At 45.5% G+C, this 21438-nt stretch overlaps 1 protein-coding gene across 3 annotated transcripts in view; it reads left to right on the top strand.

Moving 5' to 3' along the window:
• Nucleotides 1-20: 20 nt before the first annotated feature.
• ZNF592 (zinc finger protein 592) overlaps nt 21-21438 on the top strand; it is a 39891-nt gene continuing 18473 nt past the window's right edge. For 2 of the 3 annotated variants that reach the window (XM_064517690.1, XM_064517692.1), the window contains exons 1-4: nt 21-124; nt 1458-1613; nt 4919-7263; nt 21220-21398. In XM_064517690.1, coding sequence (XP_064373760.1) covers nt 4927-7263; nt 21220-21398 — 2516 coding nt within the window. In that variant the 5' untranslated portion in view covers nt 21-124; nt 1458-1613; nt 4919-4926. The remainder of the gene's footprint in view (nt 125-1457; nt 1614-4918; nt 7264-21219; nt 21399-21438) is intronic. The other variant, XM_064517691.1, reaches the window with a different exon arrangement.

The raw sequence follows: 21438 nt of genomic DNA, 5'->3' as shown, positions 1-21438 counted from the left end.
CGGCCCCGCCCCGCCCCCGGCCCCGCCCGCCGCCGCCATGTTGCGGCCGTTGCTGCCCGGTGCGGGGTGAGGCCTGCGCGGGGCCCTGGCGGCGGCGGGGCCCGCAGAGGAGCCGCCTGCGTGGGTGAGTGCCGCTCGGCCGGGTCCGGCCGGGCCGGGATCCGCCCCTCCTGCTCGCCCTCCCTCCCGCCCTCCGCCGTCCCTCCCGGCCGGGCGGGTGCTGCCGCCCCGCGGGCAGGGCGGGCGGCCCCGCCGCCGCCGGCAGCCGGAGCCCTGCGCGCCCGCCCGGCCGCGGGCACCGGCTCTTCCGGCCCCGCCGGGGCTCCCGCCGCCCCCCGCCCCGGCGCTGCGCTGCGCTGCGCTGCCCGCCGTGGCGCCCCCGCCTCGCCGGGCCGGGCCGGCGGCTGCGGGCGAGCCTCACGGCTGCCGCCGGCCCCGGGGCGGGCACGGGGCGGCCCGGCCTAGCGGCGCCGCGCTGCCGCCGCTCCGCCCGCCCGGGACAAACTAACTTCTGCGGGGCTCGCCCACGTGCGGCCGCGGGGAGCCGCGCCGAGCCGCGCCGCGCCGCCCGGGGGGCCCGGGCTGACAGCGCGGGGCCGCCGGCGGGAGCCGCGCCCGGGCAGCCGCCGCGGTCCGGTGCCGGCCCGGGGGGGGCGGGCGGTGTCCGGGCGGCCGTGGCGCCCCCATTGTCTCCGGTGGGTTTTCAGTGCGGGCGGCGCGGCCCCGAGAGGCCCAAACCCGTTTGTGGGGGGGGAGAAAAACTGCAGCGCCTGAGGGTCCCCAGGGAAGGGGCCGTCGGCCCCTGCCCCCTCCTCCCCCCCTCGGCCTTCCCGTTCGTGCGTGGCAGGGGGCTGCGGAGCGGGGCCCGCTTGGTCGGCTGGGGCAGAGCCAGCACCTGGGGGGCCCCGGCTCGCGCCCCGGGAGCCTGGCTGCCTCCTGGGCCCCGGCCCGCAGCGCCGTGGAGCCCCGCTCGCACCGTTACTGCAGCTGTCCTGGAATGTGCCACATTCCTTTACAGCGCTCCGAAAACTTGAACGCGTGTTAAAACATTAGATACAGCCCTCGGTCTTGCCTGCGTTTGTGAAACCTCCGATTTGGTCCTCCCCCCACCGCTGCTGGCGAAGTTTTCTGTTCCTGTAACCTCCCCAAACTGTGCCTGCTGACAGTCCCTGGACTGCTGCTTTCCTCAACCTACTCGGTTTCTTCCCCCGCTGCCAGTTGGCGTATGCTCCCTGTGCTTCCTCAGTCAGCGCTTCTGCCATCCCAGCCTTCCCAAAGTACTCCCCTGGCAAACAGGCCCCGTCTGCCTCCCTCCCACACCCCCTCCAGAAAAAGTCTGACTTCTCCGCGCTCAGGAGTCGTGCAGAGAGCTGCCATTGGCGTGTATTTTTCCGTTGTCCCTCGCTGTTGTTTTGTAGATTAAGAAATTTTATTTTTTTTTATTTTATTTTTTTTAGGACGCCTACCTGGGTATAATTGTATTTTCACGCTTTAATATGAGGCGGGAATCTTGAGCTTCTTCCCTGAGCAGCATGTCACACGGTGGTTTAAAAGCTGCAGAGGAGCTATTGCAGATCTCAGAAAGTCCACAGGAATAACCCTGCCAATAAAAGGTTTGTCTAGTGCACGTATGGGAAGCTGGTCCTGTCCTACCTTTAGCTGAATGTGCAATCTTGAAACTGAGCCAGTGCAGAAGGCCCTGGGGCTTATCAGGCTACCTAGCGTGAATTCCCAGTTTCTTTGAAGGGGCTGGAGAGTTCTAGGTTGCTGGCCCCCTCCAGAAACATGCCATTTTTGTGCACTTAAACATATGCATCTTACTCTGTAAGTCCTTGTTCTTTGCTTATTTTATTGACCTCTCTCTCACCTATTGCTTTGCAAATCTCAACCTCCATATTTGCATATGCAAGTAGAGAAAATTGCCTTCATAACTGTGTTTTTTAACTAGCTCTAGTGCTGAGGACTTGCATTATGTAAGGATGGACGCTCTGCTTTCCTCACAAGCTAGTTTGTGGAAGGCTTTGGTAGAATTTCTTTTATATACTTAATTGTAACTCTTTGCTGTCTAAGAACGGACATAAACATTTGGTGGTCAGGCAAAATTTTATATTTATGTCATTTAAAAATCTCTTTCATCGACAAGATATTTACTTGGTCTTTTCCTGAACCTGAGTCCAGTTTGCTTTATTTTGAGAAATTGTAGCTTCACATACAATAAGTTTAAGAAGCAATTTTGTCAAGAAATACTTGAGTGTTGAGACTTGTGTTCTCTCTCGTAATAGCAAAGAGCATAAACTAGTCTTTTATAGGACTCAAAGACATACGCGAAATCTTCTGAAAATGTGGGATTTCTTCCAAGAAAAGCTTATTTTGTAATGTTCTAGATACCTCAAATTTGACTTATATTTTAAAATACTATAGCACCCAAAGATGTGGATAGGTGTTTGGGGGTGGGGGTGAGATGAGAAAGGTCAAAAGCTTTTTATAAGCGATTGGCAAGCTTATTTTTCTGTATGTAGTACTTGGGCATTCCAAGTTGTGGAATGAAATGTCTTCCTTGCGCAAGGATTTGTGTGCCAGAAATTTCAGGAGCTGAATGATGCCTAGTTCTCGCTCCCAACTGGCACAAGTTTTCCCACTCAAAGGAAAGGGAAGTTTCAGGTCCGTGCTCCTTGCCAAATGCGATAATCTGGGGTGTTTCTAAACTCATTATCAACTGCTGGTGATTTGAAGCATATGGATATTCTTCTGAGTTTCCAGGGACTTAACTAAATGCAAAGTTGCCCTACCTGGCTGAGGGATCTAATTGTAAATTATTGCAGAGCCCTCTGTGGACATTCATATTTGTGGTTTAATTTAAGAACAAGAACAAGTTTAAGCTAAACCACAGTGAGCCACTGTTAAGCCAAGTAATCTCCACCGAGTGTTTTGCAGTAGATTAACCAAAGCAACACCTCCAGGGCTTGTCTGCAGGCAGAGCCGAACTGAAGCTCAAAGAGCAGGGTGTTCTCTTGTTTGGTGCTGAATCGATTTCTCCTGGGCTGGCTCCGGAAGTTGTTCTGTTTACCAGCAATCTGGCAGGAAGAGTTTTGTTTTGTTTTAATGTGATATTGGACAAACTTTTTCCCCTCTCCCGTCATACATAATGAAGGCAGTCTTAAGTGAGTGGCCCCCAGGTTTTTTGGAAGGTACCAAATAGCTTCTTCCTCCCTGTCGTCCTTGTCCCAGGGTCCTCCTCTCCTCTCCTTTCCACCTCTGCTCCCAACTCTTCCCCCTGCTTTTGAGTGCTTGCCACCCCTGCTGTCTCCCTGGCTTGCTGCTGGCTCCGGCAGTGCTGATGCAGACCGAGTCAGTAAGTGTGGCAGAATTTACCTTGCCTGTGGGTGCTCCTTGCCAAGTAGGAGCTGGTGCTCTGCTGAGCTCAGTTGACACTCTTTGGTTTCTTCCTTATTTTTTTTCCCCTTTTGTGCCTCAGTTCACATGAACTTTGGGTTTCAATGAAATGTCTTAAAAGAATGGCTTACTAAATATTCAGAAAGTCTATATATAGCACCAACTTTAAACCATCTCAATTAAAGGGGAGGGGAAAAACAGAATTCCTTACAGCCGTGAATACAAATCTTCCAACAACTCTGTGCTGTGAAAGTTTTCATCATGCATCTCATCAAAGCTTGATCACTGCCTTAGCAGGACCCTGTACCTAGTGTCTAGGTCTCCGCTTCCCTTCTGGAGGGCTTATAAAGAGAAATAGCTAGGAATGTCATTTTTATTATGATTCAGATATAATCCACCATTCTGTATTTGGGCAGTTTTGCCTGCTGATATCACTACCTAATTAAGGGCTACAGGACTGACCCTGTGTTTAAAACAACCCCCACTTGGTTTACAGCGCTTTGAGCTACTGTACTAAAATATTTAGTAAAGACTTCTATTATTTAAAATGCCCTGGGCAGGGAGTCATCTCACTTTTCAGTGCTGTTTCTCATGGGCCACCTGTTCACTTGTGGGTTTTTTTGCTTGAAGCAGGACTGAATTCTTCAGATACGACAATCTGTTGAGAAATTAGCACTGATTGTCATTTAGCTTCTTAAAAAAAAATAGCATAGTAAGGTACTTCTGAGTCTATTGAGGCTAATAACAACCGTTGTCTTTGGAGCAATGATGTATCTGACAGGTTGAAAACATGCCCCCTGCATGTGACACTTAAAAGGCCATGTTTGAACCATCCCTGTTGTGAGGGACACTGGAAGAAGGAGATGCTGTCTCCCACCTCTTTGCTCGCAGCACCAGGAGCAGCTCTGCTGTGACCTGAGACTGCTGCAGACCACCTGGAGGTGGCAGGTTGCGTTGCCGGACAGCTCCTGTCACTTGTCACCTGCCCCCAGCAGCCCAGGCAGGATGCGAATTGAGCTTTCACTGAGCCTACTGGTGTGGTTAGGGCAGAAGTTCCTTCCCTGTGATGTCCCGCAAAACAGCGCAGCAGAAGGCAGAGAAAAGAACATGCAAGTTGAGAACCAAAACTCATGAGAGACCCCTGCTCTCAGCCTCAGGTCAGGTGAAAAGAGCCTGGCAGTGGTTCAGGCAGATGCCAGCCAAAGTGGGCCTGGAGCAGCCGGTGTGGGGTTCCCCTCCCCTGGAGAGCTTGTTTTGGCCCTGAGACTTTTCTGCCAAGCAGGTGATGTTGAAAACCCTGGACCCCGCACAACTAATATCTTTGTGTATAGACAGTCAGTCTCAGAATAGTTAAAATGGAAGTTGAAGTGACTGCAAGCAGATGTTTCTAGCTTTGGTACCCCATTGCATTAGCGTTTTGGGTAGTTGTGTTTTTTGTCATATAAGATGTTTATGCAAATGAGTCTTTCAGAGTTTGTCTTTGGGGGGAAATATACCTGATGAAGTATTTTGCTTTCAATTGTAGCTTTCATCATGGGGGACATGAAAACCCCAGACTTTGATGACCTCTTGGCTGCTTTTGACATCCCTGATCCGACTAGCCTTGATGCCAAGGAGACCATCCCATCAGCTGGGGAGGAGAATGAGAATCACCTGAAGTCATCAGGAATCTGCATAGATGAAAATGTGTCCTTATCCCACTCCTTGCCTCCCTCTGATGCTCCTGTCGTGAGTGTTATTGTGAAGAACACAAGTCGTCAGGAGTCCTTTGAAGCAGAAAAGGAAGGGAATCATCTTGGGACTGGTCTGTTACACAATGGGTTTCGTGGCTCTGATCTGCCATCAGAGGCTCACAGTTTAGTGCACAATTATGGGAAATTTGAGTCAACTTTTATTAATGGTGATAGCTCAAGAAGTTACTCTGAAAAACTGGACCAGTCCAAGTCAGAGCCTTTACCAACATTTAGTCAGTTTAGCCCTATTTCCAGCCCTGAACCAGAGGATGCGTTCAAAGAGAACAGTATTGGTGATAAACCCAAACATGCCCAAACTCCATATTTTCCACCACCGTCAATGTATATTCCAACAGGAGCTTCGGTACTAGATCATCTTAGGAAGGTACCAGAACCAGAATTAAGCATGTTTGATCAGTATTGTAAAAAGGAACAAAAGATGGAAATTCACTGCCAGCCAGAAAGTAGGCTGGAAATGAGCAGAAGAGAACAAGACAAAGCAACAGAGAGATTTGTGGATTCAAGCAAGGACTTGGTAGATACCAATAGCTTTCTTGGAGAAGGCTTGGTGTTTGGAGACCTCCCTAACAGTAGTTTAGGAGAAAGTAAAGGGTCTGTGCCTGAGCTGAACGTATCCTCATCGGTACCGCCTCGCCAGAGGTTAAAGCCGACTCATTCAAAGTTGTCATCCTGTGTGGCTGCGTTAGTAGCTCTTCAGGCCAAAAAAGTTGCATGTATTCCAAAAGGTGATCAACTGAGTCTTACAAAAGAACCTTCCGGTCCTTTTAAAGATGGAACGAAGGGAAGTCCAAAAATGCCTAAGTCACCAAAGAGTCCGCGAAGCCCCTTAGAGGTGGTAAGAAAGGCCAGCAAGCAGCCTGAGAGTCCTCGAAGTGTCTGCAGTGACAGTAGCGGGAAAGGCTCTCCTTCCATGGCAGCGGGCTCTCCGCCAGCTATTCCCAAAGTTAGGATAAAGACTATCAAGACGTCCTCTGGTGAAATTAAAAGAACTGTAACTAGAATTTTGCCAGAAAATGATGAGTTGGGCAAATCTTCAGAAGAATCACCTGTGGAAACCTCATCTGCTGAAGAGTTTATCAAGTCTTTACCTTCCCCTGACACTAGTGCAGTAATGGAAAATGAGGCTAGCAAGAATTCAACCAAAAATGGGGCTGCTATGGCTATCCAGCTGTCAAATGTAGTGAGTCCTTACACAGATGGTATGAAAACAGATATTGCTGCAAATAACGCCTCTGTGGTGTCTCTTTCTCCACTGGCAAACTGCAGCAGTGGTGCCATAAAAGTAGGTATTGTGGGTCAGCAGCTGAACAAGAGGCAGCAGCAAGGCATCGTGGTGCAGCCGTCTAATGCGACCAGTTCCAGTCTTCTTCCTAAAGCTGTGCACTTGGCAAATCTCAATTTAGTTCCGCATAGTGTTGCCGCTTCTGTTACAGCAAAGTCATCCGCGCAGAGGCGAAGTCAACCTCAGTTGACACAGATGTCTGTGCCGCTGGTCCATCAAGTAAAGAAAGCTGCTCCTGTAATTGTGGAGGCATTTAATAAAGTACTACACAGTGCCAATCCAGTGCCAATATATACTCCAAACCTTAGCCCTCCACCTGACACCAGTATTAACTTACCTGCTTCTGGGTATTGTTGCCTGGAATGTGGGGATTCATTTGCCTTAGAGAAAAGCCTAACTCAACACTATAGTAGACGAAGTGTTCATATTGAAGTCATGTGCACTCAGTGTTCAACTATGCTACTTTTTTTTAATAAGTGTAGCTTGCTTAAACATGCAAGAGATCATAAGAGCAAAGGATTTATCATGCAGTGTTCTCAGCTGCTAATGAAACCAATTTCCTTAGACCAAATGTTTTCACCTTCTCCTACAAGCTCGTCAGTGTCTTTGGCTCCTCAGACTTTGCACTTCCCCTCTCCTCCACGTAAGCCCAATGCTACTTCAGGAAGTGGCGTAGGAATTTCTTCTAACACTCAACCAGCCTTGCCTCTGTATACGGACCCATTGAGACTAACCCGTCATGGACTTAAGTGTCTTGAATGTAACAAGCAGGCGCAAGATTACATTGCTTTAGCAGCACATTACCAGAGAACCTCAGAAGATAATGAGAGACTGGTAAGTCATCACTTAATATTACTAGTTAAATCTCTCTGACGTTTTGTTTTTAGTATATTGTCCTCTAGGAATAAAACAGGCATCATACTGGCAAATGAGTTACTTTGTCTAGAAAGCTGCTTGTGGGGAAGATTTGGGATACATGCACTGAGGCCGGTGAGCCCAGGCATAGTGGTCTCTGTGCACATCTGAGGAGACCGCACTGAATGTTCATCTTCTATTCTGGGCATGTTAGTATTGCTTTTTTACCTTCCTCCTACACTTTGAAAACAAAAAGGAGGCGATGACTTTAATTATGGGGGTGACAGGTAATGGACAGTAAGGACTACGGAGATCCACGAGCATCAAAGGAAGTTGGTGTTGGAGATCAAAGATCACTTGGATGAGGTGTACAAGAGCACTGTAGGGGAAGACCAACAGAATAGTACCTTAAACAGATTTTTGTGCTCTAAATTTGGTTAGAGAAAATCTGACATAATGTAATTTCACCTTCTGTAGAACTTATGCCAAAATATTCTGCGTAACAGTGGACTTTGGGAGCTGCTTTTACTTTCAGCCTGGTAAAGGAGTGGGATGGGACTGGCTCAGAGGCTAGCAGCATGATATACGTGATGGCACTGGTGTTCTGACAACAGCGTGGACTTTGCAGACCACAGGCTTGGGGGGCTTTCTGTTCATTTATTTATTTTTAGATGGTATGGCCAATACCTTCTGAATAGAAAAGAATCTAAAGTTGAACAGGAGGAGGAATCCTTTCTGCTGCTTTCTTTAGATGAAATGAAAGTTTTCCATGTCCCTCTGGCTGCCAGCAGAGCTGGCAGACTCCTAGTATGATCTCCTCCGTGAGCTTCATGAACAAGGGCTCCACGCCAATATGAGACATCCTGGGGATGTGACTGCCAGTCTCTGCCCTGGCCATCTTAGCAGTTGCATGCTCCAGAGGATCCCTTTTCTAGTTAAATGGATAACAGGAATATTGAAGTTACTAACATGGGCATGCTGTGGTCCCATTTAGGTGCTTTGTTATCTTTCTCTTAAATTCATCATCAGCAAAAAGCAGATTATGCCTGAATGAGTTTTATCTAGTGAAAAATGGTAAGGCTGGAAGGGATTGTCATGGCCACATAATCGGGTTTCTGGCGTAAGGCAGACCAAGCAAGCACTGGGCTCTGTCAACACCGTAACTTGGTTTTGAACCATGATGCATTTTTAAGAAATGTCAGCAGTCTTGAATTAAAACCTTCAGGTGAAGGGATACAGCGGGTGCTCCTAAGGGAGCTAAAATGTTAATCAGTCACGTCAAAAATGTATTTCCTATTTTTGTTGTGGGATTATCAATTTGAGAGCTACTTAGACAAGTGTCTGATAGTAAGTATTTTTAGACTATAATCAAATCATTTATTCTGTAACTTAACTGAGAAAAGAGTTTAAGCCTCTTGCTTCAAATTATGTTCTCTAGGTATCAGATTATTTTTGTGAATATGAGTGTTGAAAAAACTGGAAAAGAGTGGACAGTAGAACTTTTAAGACCATCTCCTCCCTACTTGATCTTTCCATGTTTACATGCAAAGGGATTCATTCATCCTCTTGCTACGGCATTGTACTGGGACTCCTTTTTCAGTGTATCTGCTGTCCTCCAGACTGCCCTGTGGTGCTCCATACCATTCCCAGAACACCTCTTCCAACAAAACTGGTAAATTTCTTAAGGAAAAAAGAATTTGTGCCTATATGCCTTCAGCTGGTGCTCTTCTGTGAAGTAGTTTGCCTTCTCGTAGGGGAGCTATAGGTCGTTCCTGTTTATTAGGAAGCAAAAGTAGCGTTGTGCTACGACTGTATCGGGATGTGGCATGAGAAGGATGTAGTTAAAACTGTTGGAGTATGCGTCTTTAAGCTTCTGAAATAGGAAGACATGAAATGGCTGAACTCTGAGTAGATGCTGTGGACAACCCTGACTCTGCATTAATGAAGACAACTTCTTGGATTGCTATTTTTATTTAAGTCAGAAAAAGGAATGTTAGTAGGAGCTAGAAATGACTGAGCGTCTAGTTTCGTAGACACTTTCTTAGGTGGCAAAAGCGGCTGAAAAATACTCCTCTTCTCCTCTTGCCCACACCGTCTGCTTCCATCTCCAGAGTTGTGCCATGTCGCTTGTTTTGCGGACAGTGATATAAATTGTGCTGCTGAGGAAAGCATTCATGTAACAGCTGCATTCAGTGTAACCTTTTAGTTTTATCCCCTAGTAGGGGATATTTTCCTACTGCGTTGAGACCTTGCTTAAGAAGAAAGGTATGGTGGGGAGGGAAGTTACTGTCATGTCCTAAAGCTAGCAAATGGCCATCTAGTATTTTGAGTCTTGTATTTTTGAATATTGTGCTGAATCCCAGAGTTGAGTCACACATTCTCCCCCATGTGTCCGTAAAGTACAGAGTGTCTCAATACTTTCTAAATAAAGCTATGGCTTGACTTCTACCTTTCAAAGAGCTTCAGCAAACAGAAAAAGTCCCTTCAGCTTTGTTTGCAGGAGAGCTGGTCCTCACCATATTATAGCCTAAAGCTCATCATCAGTGGTTGTTATATTCACATTACCCCAGTACCAGATTATCCCCCAAAAGTGGGCTCTTGGGAAGGGTAGATGGATGTATGAGGGAAGGAGTCTCTTTGGCTGAAAAAGAGAACGAAGGGTAGAAGTAGCATTTTTGCGAATGTAATATTAAGCTTTCTGTAGAATGAGAAAACCCTGTGGGGATGAATATAGCCTGGGAGTTGCACCTCCCAAATTTGTACAGTTCACTTCCCTGGGCATTCCCACCCCTTCTTCCCAGTTCGTGTGTGCAGTCATGTTCATTCTCAGTTTCTCATCATGGCCTTGGCACAGTGCTCGAATGCTTGCTGCCAGCGTGATCCAGCTCTCCATTTGGAACTTCTACGTGGGATCCTGTGGGCTTGCAGGTGGGAAATGGGCTGTCAGCTCTCCGCCTGTCAGATAACTGTTTAGTTGGTCTGCCTGCTGAATTTTCTTCTTTGCTCTGGGGATAGTGTGTGGTTTGCTGTTAGCTGGAGTAAATCCCAGGAGACCGAGACCCCAGCCTATGTAAAATAAGCTAAATGGTTTTTTGATCTATGCTCTTTGGAGCTCTTCTGTCAAGTGCCACCGCATCTGGATTATTAACCATTCCTGCTCTCCTGCAGGAAACATCTAAGGTGAAGATAAACTGAGAAACCAAGCCGAGTTTGAAGCTCTGGAGAGTACGGTGCTTTTAACTCGAAAGAATGTTTTAGCCCTGATGTGGAATGGGAGCGTCACCTTGTTTAGAAGGAAGGGAAGGCACATTATCTAGCAGGGTTGGTTAAGAATGGAGGTGGAAGGGAGAAGACTTATTTATCATTCTGATTGTTTCAATTATGCAGTTTCATGTTGCAATGATACGACTGAAGGATGAGCAAGCAGCAGTAAGAGGCAGGAATGATTGGATTGGAGAGAGAGCAACAGCTTAAGCCAGCTTTGCTACGCAAGAAAATGTGTCCTGTATTGATACTTAAGACTTCTCACTTTAATTGGAGTTTCTTGCCATGACTTTGAGAATTACTTTGGCATCTTCACATTTTCAATACCTGTTTAAAAGGAAAATAGAATGACTGGTGGGTTTTCTATTAGTTTGTTCCTGTTGGCAGTTTGGAAAATATTTTGTCTTGAACTTTCTGGCTAGCCTTGAGTAAAGTCCTTGGTAATAGGAAAGCTAAAGAGCTACATGAGTTTTCTAGGTGTGGCCAAAATGAGAATGACGGTGCTGGATCATGGTTGTTTTGGAGGAAGAAACCAAGATATGGTCTGGAGAGCAAGGAAAGGAGGAAATTTGGAGAGAGTGAGAGGAAGGGAGAGGGACGATGCTGCAATTGAGAAAGAGGAGCGGAAAGACCTTCAGAACAATTGTGAGCTTGGCCTTAATATTGCAGTATAGATTTGCAGTAGGTACATGACTACTGCTGTTCAAAATACAGCAGGGAAATCCAGCCAGGCTTATTTTTATACAGTGTATGCCTAAGATGGAGGTAGGTTATTTTGTCCAAATACTGAGGTAGGATCTCTGTGGCTTATAGTGAGCATATGGGCTTTAAGAATTGCAAATTAATCCATTTCAGAAATAGAAAGAAGTGGATTTACTGAACGTATCTTTTGAGCAGTTCATATTAGTAGATCACAGTTGCTTTACTTTTTTGAAGTCTTCTGAGGCCAATTTTGGAATTTCTGTGAGCTTGTGAATTGAGTCACTTGATGGGATCTGTTTACAGCTCTTCTGTCTCTGAACATAAGAAGAAAATGGTATATGAATTTGAAAATCTCATTGATTTACTTATTTATTTTTTTCAATCCAGCTACGAGCTGAGCTGCCTGTAGGTATTATGTTTGTTATTCTCCAGAGGTGCAAAAGGTGGTAGCAGATGTTCCAGGTAACTTCAGATCTGTTTTGTCTGACTGTAGCAGTGCGCTACAGTCTCAAGCAAGTGTGAGGAAAAAGGACAATTAAATAGGTGCAAGTGGAAAGCAAAACAAAGCTAGATTATGCCAAACTAATTTGATACACATCTTCTATGATTTTCTTTTTTTTTAATTATTATTATTAGGGAAATGGGTAGATCCGACTCTTCGTGATGTTCAGCGAGATGGTTGATTGAGTGCCACGTGCAGAACAGTTGTGCTGAAGAAGTTGAATTAACTGGTTCTGCCCAAACCTCCTAAAAGCGGTGCCTGCAACTGGAGGCAGGTTGCTTATAAGATTCCCTTAGGAATATTTTTAAGATAAATTTTAGTTAATATTCATATTAAGGACCTTAGAGGATGAAAGTGTAGATAAAATTTGCTGAGCCAGCAAAGTAAGAGATCATTGCAGAGGGGAAGAATTTGGGGATATTTTTCAGGAGGACCTAGATGGTCTTGAAGACTGAGTAGGAAAGGGATGAAGCAACTGAAAAGCAGGATGTGTGTTTGGGCACAAGAAGACTCTGAATGACTAAGGCGATACAGTTGTGCGAGGGTTATATGTTAACCTGCAGTGTACCGACCAGAATGCCATTCATACTTGTATATTATAGTAGGTAATAAATATAATAATAATAATCCCTGCTGTGGCTAGAAAGAACTTCAGTACTGTACTGGCCAGAATATAAGCTGAGGGTTGTGGTTTTTTCTTCCTTCCAGAGATTAAATCTGCAAAAATTAAGTGCTTCCTATATTCTTAGGCTGCACCAAGCTTGGCTCCTTCGAGAGTCCACACGATGTTTCCTGACTGCCCAGCTGTGCTGCTGGGCTCTGCAAGCTCTTGCAGTGGGTCTCTGAATTGCATGCTACTGAGGACACTGAATGGGGCAGTCAGTCAAGGCTGGAGTATTTCTTATGCATTTTCACCCCAGGACTTTCAGGGATCAGCCTACGTAGTTAGCATTAGGCAATTTTTGTAGCCTTTACAGAACTGGGCTTAAATTACAGGAGATGAGCAAAAACCATGCAGCTCCTGGTGCATTCATTTTTTTTTATTTCTTTCCTAAAAGAGCAAAAGTGTGCAAGGCCACTCTTTATCCAACATGATGTTTATAGAGAAGAGCTTTTTAAGCTTAAGGGCAGCATTGATGGAACACCAGGCTCAAATAGGTTTACCCTGAAAATTAGAAGATGGTGTCTAATCATCTGAGGAATGAATTCTGGAAGAGAGTTCCAGTAGGAGTAATGAACAAAAGATACAAACTGGTTTTAAAACAAGTTTGTTTGTTTGGCAGGATAGAATAGTGCAGAACAACTGCATTCGAAGTACTTTCTGACCCTCTTGGGCATACTTGTCCATCTGCTGGTAACCAGAGATATTTCTTACTGGTCTGTCTTTTTGACTTGACCACCCAAAGCCCATTGAGGTAGCTAAGACTTAAGTAATGTACAGAATGTAAACTAAGGACCTCTGATTTTTTTTTTTTTTTTTTACATCTTTGTGCTGTTGTTCTTTCCCTTTTCTTTCCTTGTCTGTCTTCCTTTATTTGTCCAATAAGAATTTTTCAGTTAATCATGACGTATCCTGTTTATGCACCACCTACATCAGAGTCACTTAAAAGCTATTTTATAGCTGCCTTTTCCTTTTCTTCTTCCTTCCCCCTCTTAAATCAATGCTTTATAATTTATTGGCTAAAACTTGCCAGAAGCTAGGAGGACCACATGCTGCACTAGTAATTTCCCAGCAGCAAAGCAGCAAGCAAGAAAGACGGCAGCCATCTCTGCTATTTTTCTTTTTTTTTCCCCCCTCCTGTGTGTTTGTGTTTTACTTTAGAAAGCAAGAAGACTGAAAATCAACAAAAATTCACGTGGCCCCATAAAGCACCACTTTCTCCCTCTCCCAAACCAAGAGCACTTAATGCAAGCCTTAAGTATTAGCAAAGACTGATTTTATTTTATACAGATTTTTTCCTTCTGGATTTATAGACAGAAAGGGTGGAGGATGTTGTTACAATGAACGTGTTGAGGGAATGAAGCTCGAGGCGGTGATTGCTGGGAGCGCAGACAGATGAGTGGCAGGATGGGAGCGTGAGCCTGCACCCTGAGGCCAAAGCAGAGCATTAGGATGAGGAGGACAAGAGGCTGGGGAGGAAGGAGAGGTAGGGTGCAGTTTCATGGTCTGCATAAATCAGTGTGTGAGTAACTGCTGCACAAGGGGAATCTCCCCTTCCCCTCCTTCCCCACCTGCGCTCGTTCTCTCAGCTATAGCTATCCTGCAGCCTCGAGGGAGTCAGATCAGCTCAGAGGAAGCTGGGAACAGAATGAAGGCAGGTGCAAAGAGGCGTCCGAGACGTGTGCCTGGGGGCAAGGGGGGGGGATTGCTCCTTGGGTGGCAGACAGCAGTTAGATTGGCAAAAGCTGCTCATGAAGTCTCAGGGTTGGAGAGGAAGCAAGAACCTGCTACCAATGCTGGGAACTAAGAGACTGTTGGAAGTGGGAGTGGAGAAGTCTACCCTATCTCTTCCTTCTGGAGAGAGGAGTGAAATCTTGGGATTAGCAAAGGAGTGACTGGGCAAGTAGAGAGGCAACAGGTGAAAAAGCAAAGTGATTGCTGAAGATGACAGCAAAAGTGGAATTCGAACAGCCGTGGCACTGTCTTTGGTGGAATGCAAGGAGCAAGCAAGAGGAGGAAAGTGAGAAGAAACAACCGGAGTTGGGAGACTATAAGATGGGCATCATGACTGATGGATAGGCAGAAAAACCATGCTGCTGGGTGGAGGGAAGAGCAAAGGACTTTAGTGTTACCATCAGAAGACTGGAGAAGGGACATGTACCACGTAGCTACTAGTGATTTGACAGTGGGAGTGTGGAAACTGGGAGGTCTTGACTCAATGTCAAGTCAGTGGTCCTTTCAGCAACTGGAAGCATTGGTTCAGCTTTCAAGTCGCAGTGCAAGAGGCAGAATGGTTGGTTGGTGGGTGAGAAGAAATGATGTAGAACTGAAACTCTTGAAAATCATGGCTGAGTTCATGAGGAGAGAAGAGCTGCAGGTTGAGAAAATTTGGAGTTAAGCTCATATGATGCAATACTGTAAATATCTGTGATACTAGTTTTTTTCTCATTGCAATTTCACTTTCAATTTCTTAGAGCTGTCAAATTTTTAGGTCTACACTGAAACTTTACCTGGGGATTTTTCTGCATATGCAAAAATGTATTTTGCAGCTATTGAACAATGCTAGCTTTTAGGAAGAAAGTTTTTATTGGAATGCCTAATTTTACTGAGGCTTGAACACCCTGGTGTCTTGGGGTCTTGGTGTCTTGACCAATTTAGACATACAGGTGTGTGGAAGAGTTAGTCTTGGTGAAGGTCTAAGAAGGACACTGGATTTGAGAGCATTGGGCAGTGAGAGAGATGAAGGAATACAAATAAGAGTGAACTGGGCAAGTGTGAGGAAGTGGGATGCACAGATGGAGCTGAGGATGACCAGACATATGGTGGAGAGGGGGAATAAGGTAGCATTGGTAGGAGAGCAGGTGGCTTAAAGTTTTGGACTGGAGTAGGATTGAAGAGCATCTTCTAATCGTGTCCTATAGACTGAAGCCCAGACAGGCTCCCTCATTGGATCTTAAGGCTGACACTTTAAAACATAACCAATGAAATAAAAACCTCTCTGTTGTACTTAGGTGTGGCAACGTAAGAGTTGCATGCCTTATAGGAGTTAACTAGGATAAACTTGTCTACGTTAGGACTGGGCTTGATGTGTATTCTGTCATTGAAATATCAGTGCAGTGGTTTTAAGTCTGCTGGATTCTAGGTTTTCCTTCTTATAATTAATATTTGGCAGGCTTCTCTGGTAATTTTTTTCATCTATAAATTGAATATCCTAATGCAGTGAGACATTCATTTGAAGAGAGCCTGGGGGATGCAGTTTGGTTATCACAACGGCAGGGAAAGAAATTCTCTGCCCCTTCTGCTTGTGTTGATAACCTTTTGTGCAGCAATGCTGTAAACTGGATTGTTGCAATAATACAAGTCAAAAATAATCCTCCAAGAGTGTGGATCATCTGGTGATGTTTGGCATGGCCCAGCCAACGGGTGTACCAGCAGGAGGTGAAGAAGGCGAGAGGTGGGGAAGGGAAGCTTGGAGGCAGGAATTGCAGAGCTGACGGTGTGGGCTGGAGCCACGAAATTCGGCAAGCAGCCTTACTGCTGGAGCCAGCACATCATGTAACTACACAGCAAAACATCTACTCTGAAGGATGCAGATTGCTGGCATTTGTCCCAGTGAGGCAGTAAGTGAAAGCTAATGTGAAGTTAAAGGTTAACTTTAAGTTGTAATTCACTGCTAATTTTTTTATAGCAGAAACATCCTGCTAATCTCCTTCGCGCGTTCCTAGCTGCCTGTGATCCCTCAGCTATCAGAAGTATCAGCTGCCCCCTGAGCCCTGCCTAAAGTAGAAAAAGAATAACTTTCAAAAGGCTGGATTTGGGAAGAACTTGGGGTTTGGGGCACTTCTGAGGGGGGGGGATTTTTGCTTTGAATATGTAAAGAACAAGTGCTCTTTAATACATTTGCATTCCAAAAATATCATGTTGTTCCCCTCTGCTGTTTCACTCTGAGTCCTTAATATGTATTTTTTGTGAGCCTTATTACAAATTCCTCTTTTGTAGCTCAGTTCCCATGCTTTAGAGTTAGTATATCCCCGTGTTTTTGGCTGAAGGTGCATGATAATGTCAAGCCTCTCTGTAGTCTGAGGACCCCTCTAAATGGATGTGAACTTCATGGATGCTACTTGCCTCCCTAACTATAATGCGAATCTAAAAGTGGTGTACAGTTTCTTGGCTTGTACCAAAGCTGATTCCTTTTCCATCCACATATCAGAAATAAGTGAAAGCGAAGGCTTTTTGTGCCCCGAGTCCTACTTTGAGATTTCGGTTGTGTGTTACTGAGAATTGTGCCCTAGCTGGTTACGGTCTTTATCTGAGCGAGAAAATTGGCCGCAGGAATTGAGCAGTGGTGCCTGTGCGTGAGAAGAAGTGGGCTTGCTCCAACTTTCTGATCCAGAGTGCTTTACAGTGCTGGCAGTTAGAAAGAAGGAAAAAAAGAAAAGGAAAAGAAAAAAGAAAAAAAAAAAAGAAAACCAGACTTGTAAATGGCTCCCTTCTGCCACTGAGTCATTTAGTCAATTGTTTCAATGAAACAGAAAGGTCAATGGTGCTGTCTTTACACAGGCCCTTTTTGGTGTAGGGCTGTTTGCTAACTATTCCTGATTTGCAAACACTTCAAAGACCGCAGGGTTGTGTCTAGTAAGACTAATTTTTTGGAATGATGTATTATTTTTTTTTAACATGAACTCTACTTCAGTGAATTTTTTTTCTTCTCCCTCCCTTCTGAAGAAGCTAATAAGTAGAAATGGGAATAAATTTAAGTATTCTGAAACGACTGAGCTTCTGAACATTTTTGTGTGTGTGCATGAATGTGACTTCTGGAGGAAAAACTGAAATGAAATGTTACAGGCAAATGGGAAATAATGAAAACTTGTAATAAATAACCCTTGATTAAAGCGTAGGTTAATGGGAGTATATGAAAAGCACAGACGTTACACAACTCAATATCCTGGTAACACGCTTTAGAAATAACTGACTAACAAATGTCTCAAATTGCTGCCAGATTTCTTTGAAAAGTCATGGAAAACTAGAAAAGAGATAAAAACGTGACATCTGGAATCAAGCTAACCCTTCCTTCCACAAAGCAGAAGAGTTGCGAAAGAAAAAGCCACTGAGCCTCTAAGATGAAGCCCGAACGGGAGCCCGGACACAGCTGCCCCTCTGCTTCTGCAGAGCTCTGCAGGAGCTCCCACCTCTAAACGAGGCCTTTGGGCGGTTGGGTGCCAAGATTTCTGGCCTTGCCATCGTTCGCATGTCGTAGGGGAAAAAGATGAGAATGAGCACAAAAATGTCAGTCGTCATTTTTCCATGCCCCGAGCCTTTTCCAGAGGAAGGGAACCAGCACTCGTAAACTTTGGGGACTATGCATAGAAGAGGGATGTTCCCTGTCCTGCCTTGTGTTGGGTGGATTTGGGTTTTTATTTTCTTTGTATTTATTTCTGACATCTAATTTAGGTTTTTTAATGGCTGCCGAATTTTGTGCTGATGGGCTTTTTTTTTGTTGTTGTTGTTGTTGTTGTTGTTGTTGTAGTTGTTGGGGGTATTTTTTTGTACTGAACTGTTGTAAGCCCAGTATCTTGCCCCTTAGTGACATTGGTCAGCCAGAAGACTGTCGCTTTACGTATAAAGCTAAGATTGCTTTTCCCCATGTGCATCACTTAAATTTCAATAGATGGCTAAATAGAGCGTGCCATTTTATTGCCCGGTCTTCTTGCAGTTCTTCAGGGCTGGCCCTTATCTGTAATGCCCTGAGTTACCCAAGTATCAACCACTTCCCTGCTCATTACCTTTCCCAGATCCCTTGTGAAAACTTAGAAGAGCCTAAATCCCAGCAGAACCTCGCTGGGGACCTTCCTCCAACCTAAGAAGTGACTGTTTATTCCTCTCTTCTAACTTTTTATTTATTAAAAAAAAATCCTTCCTCCTTTATGCCATGGCACCTTAGTTTCCTTAAAAGCATCTGGCAAAAGGTGTTGTCAAAACCCTTTGGGAAATCCAGGTAGGTCAAATCCTTCTTATTCATATATTTTTTTTGTCTCGTTTGGAGAACTTGGAGGAGCTTGCGAAGGAGGAACAGAGAAGTTGTGTTGACTCTTTCCAAGTGCAGAATTAATACTGGTTAAATATGCAAGTTTCCGTTACTCTTTACTAATTTGCCCTTGTGACTCATTGCCGTTACGTCTGTTTGCTCCATAACCTTGTTTCTATGGGATAATCTGAGCTGCAGTTCGGGGTTTTGTTAGCTTCTCTCTTTTTTTCCCAAACTCCCGAGTTCCCCACGGAGCGTGGTGTCCATGTGGGAATCCATCCAGCTTCTTCCACAGCGGATGCAGACGCAATAAATTCATTTAGCCTTATCCTCGCTGAGCCTGGCTTTTTATTCCCGTATCGTGTGTATGCACTCCCTGGCAGGCTTCCCGCTTGCGCGGAGCCTGGAGAAGATAACTATTAGTTTTAATGCCTCTTGCCAGTCATCCCCCACGCTTCCTTCTGCCCTGCCTTTGCGTTTGTTGTCCCCGCTGAGCCTCTCGCGTGGCTCAGCAGAGCTGGCACAGGCACACGCCGGGGGGAAGATCCAGATTTTTGGTGTGTGCCGGCTGCCAGAGCACCAGGGGAGCCTTCGAGGGTGTTGGGCATAGGGAGGAGGAGGTGAGCCCCCGAGCGGCCCCTTTTGCTGCCTTAAAACTAAATCAGCCTTGACAAGGCAGTTTTTTGGATCCCGAGAGGAAGCGTTTCTTGCTAAGCTGCAAGAGCAGAGGTGCTTTCTACTTGCGTTTATGCTGAGTTGGCTTTAAAAAGTGAGCGAGATCAAAGCAAGAGCAGTCCTGCCTTAACACAGCAAAAAAAAAAAAAAAGTAACAATCCCTGCTGCAGATTGAAACCCAGTTAGCAAGAAACTGCATAAAAAGCAATAAAACAGCCTGAGGCTTCCCTGGGCATGAATTTCTTCTTATAGCTGTTATCTGGGGGTTTGGAGAGCTTTGGAGAACCGGAGCTCCTGCTTGGCAGTGCTCTGCCCCTAAAATCTCCCCTTTCAGAGCAAATCTCTCCTGGGGCCACTGGTTCCATTTATATTTCACAGGTTCAGCCCATGTCTTGGTAGAGCTGTGGTTTCTCGCTGCAGTTGGGGGGTTCCTCTGGCGTTTGGGGAAGTGCTGAAATACTCTGGAGTTTATCTGAACTGGATTTCTTTGAGGTGTGTGTTGGTGGGGGGTGTCGTTTGGCTTTCTTCCACCCGTTTATCTCTTCCCTCAAGTATTTTCTGTTCTTAAACTACCGTTTGTAACGTGTCTCAAGTCGTGTGTCCTTGAGGCTTGTTTGGTGAGTTACTCAGTTTCTTCTTTCTGTGAGTCTTTCTTTTTTCCCTTCCTTTCTTTCCCATGAACCTTTTCAGATTTGTCATGGCTTCGCCTTTCAATATAAATGATGCTTTCTACTACCTGCCGTGTTTTCTGACGGTTCCCTGTCGGGAATTACATAGCAGAGTGTCCTACAGCTGTTGGGTGGAATAGCAACAGTGCAGAAAACTGAATTGGCCCTAAGCGGTGTTATGTTTTTGCCAGATTTAGGGGCTTCTGGCACGAGTTTCTCCTCCATTTGCCAGCTGGTACTTAAGTCTGCCTGATTTGGTTTGGTCTGTCAGGCTACATGGGCACGCGCTACGTTAAAAGCTTCGCTGGGCTACGGAGACATGCCCTCGGGTACAGTTTCGTGCCGCCTCTGATCTAATCAGCCCTGTAGCCTTTTTTAAACATAGCTGAACAAAGGATGCAGTTAAATTACCTGATTTGATAATCTGTAATGAGCCGTTTGCTGCAGTTCATGCATAACGCAGAGCTGGGAGTAGAGGAGTAATTTTGCATAGGTTTATTCATGACGGAAGAGAGTTTCAACTCAAGTCCGGAGGGTAGGTATCTACTACTGCTATGCTGCTGCTTAGGAATTAGGTAACATATATTCTGGTAGCTCACTAATAGCTGCTCCTGGGCTTTGGAAGAATACAGAAGAGTTAAGGTATCTGTGAAAGCGAGCAAAGATTTGAGAGCTGTTGAAACTGGGACTGTGTGTCCACCTAAAAAAGCTTTAGGTATCAAGTAGATGATGCTGCTGTGGCAAAGCCGTATTCCTGGTGAGTGTCGCCCTTCTAATGTCAGGCAAAAAATGGGATTTTGCAGAGGGTATAAAAACAGGGAGAGAAAGAGACCTTGTATTATCTCTACTGTGAGGCTACCAAGAAGTATCTTTAAACATATTATAGCACATGTGGCGTGTAGTCTTCAAAAGTTCGGATTTGATGTGGCCAAAAGAACTTTTTCAGGAGACTCGGATGCGTCTTTGGTAGGGAAGGCTACCACATTTCAACACTGCACTGCATTCAGCGTTAACAGTTTTGAGCTGGGAGGTAGTTGGGTTTTTCTGGTCTTTTTACTTGAGTTGCGGGGAGAAACAGCGTTAAGAAAAGTACTTTCCTGCTCAAAGGCTTTCCTGCTAAGATGAAAGCAGTGACTAAGCAGAACGTTTTCCGAGCTAAGAGGTGAAAGGTTTTGTTTTCCTTTTTTAGGGGGGAATAAAAAAATTAAACCACAGAGGCTGTGGTTTAAGAATGGATGCAGTCATCTGATATGGCTAGTTATAAAAGTACTTTGGTTCGTTCTGGAAAAGCCGTCAAGCAGTGTAGCTGCAGAGTTTTGTACCATCGGGGTGGAAGTTGATGGGGCTTTCTCTAAGCCTCAGAGTTTTCTAGGATGAATTCTTGGGGGGAAAAAAGCCAGCACGGAATAAATAACTAATGTGACTTTTCTTTTGTCAGACATGTCAAGTGTGCCAGATGATGCTACCTAACCAGTGCAGTTACTGTGCTCATCAAAGAATCCATGCTCACAAGTCTCCCTACTGCTGCCCGGAGTGCGGAGCAGTGTGCCGGTCCGCCTATTTCCAAACCCACGTCAAGGAGAACTGCCTGCATTACTCCCGCAAAGTTGGATTCAGGTTGGTGCTGCTGCAAAAGGTCTGGGAACGCAAGGACAAA

The sequence above is a fragment of the Dromaius novaehollandiae genome, chromosome 10, assembly GCF_036370855.1.
Source record: "Dromaius novaehollandiae isolate bDroNov1 chromosome 10, bDroNov1.hap1, whole genome shotgun sequence".
Taxonomy (NCBI): Eukaryota; Metazoa; Chordata; class Aves; order Casuariiformes; family Dromaiidae; genus Dromaius; species Dromaius novaehollandiae.
The sequence above is the reverse complement of the archived record's forward strand: the minus strand, read 5'-3'. Positions and strand labels throughout refer to the sequence as shown.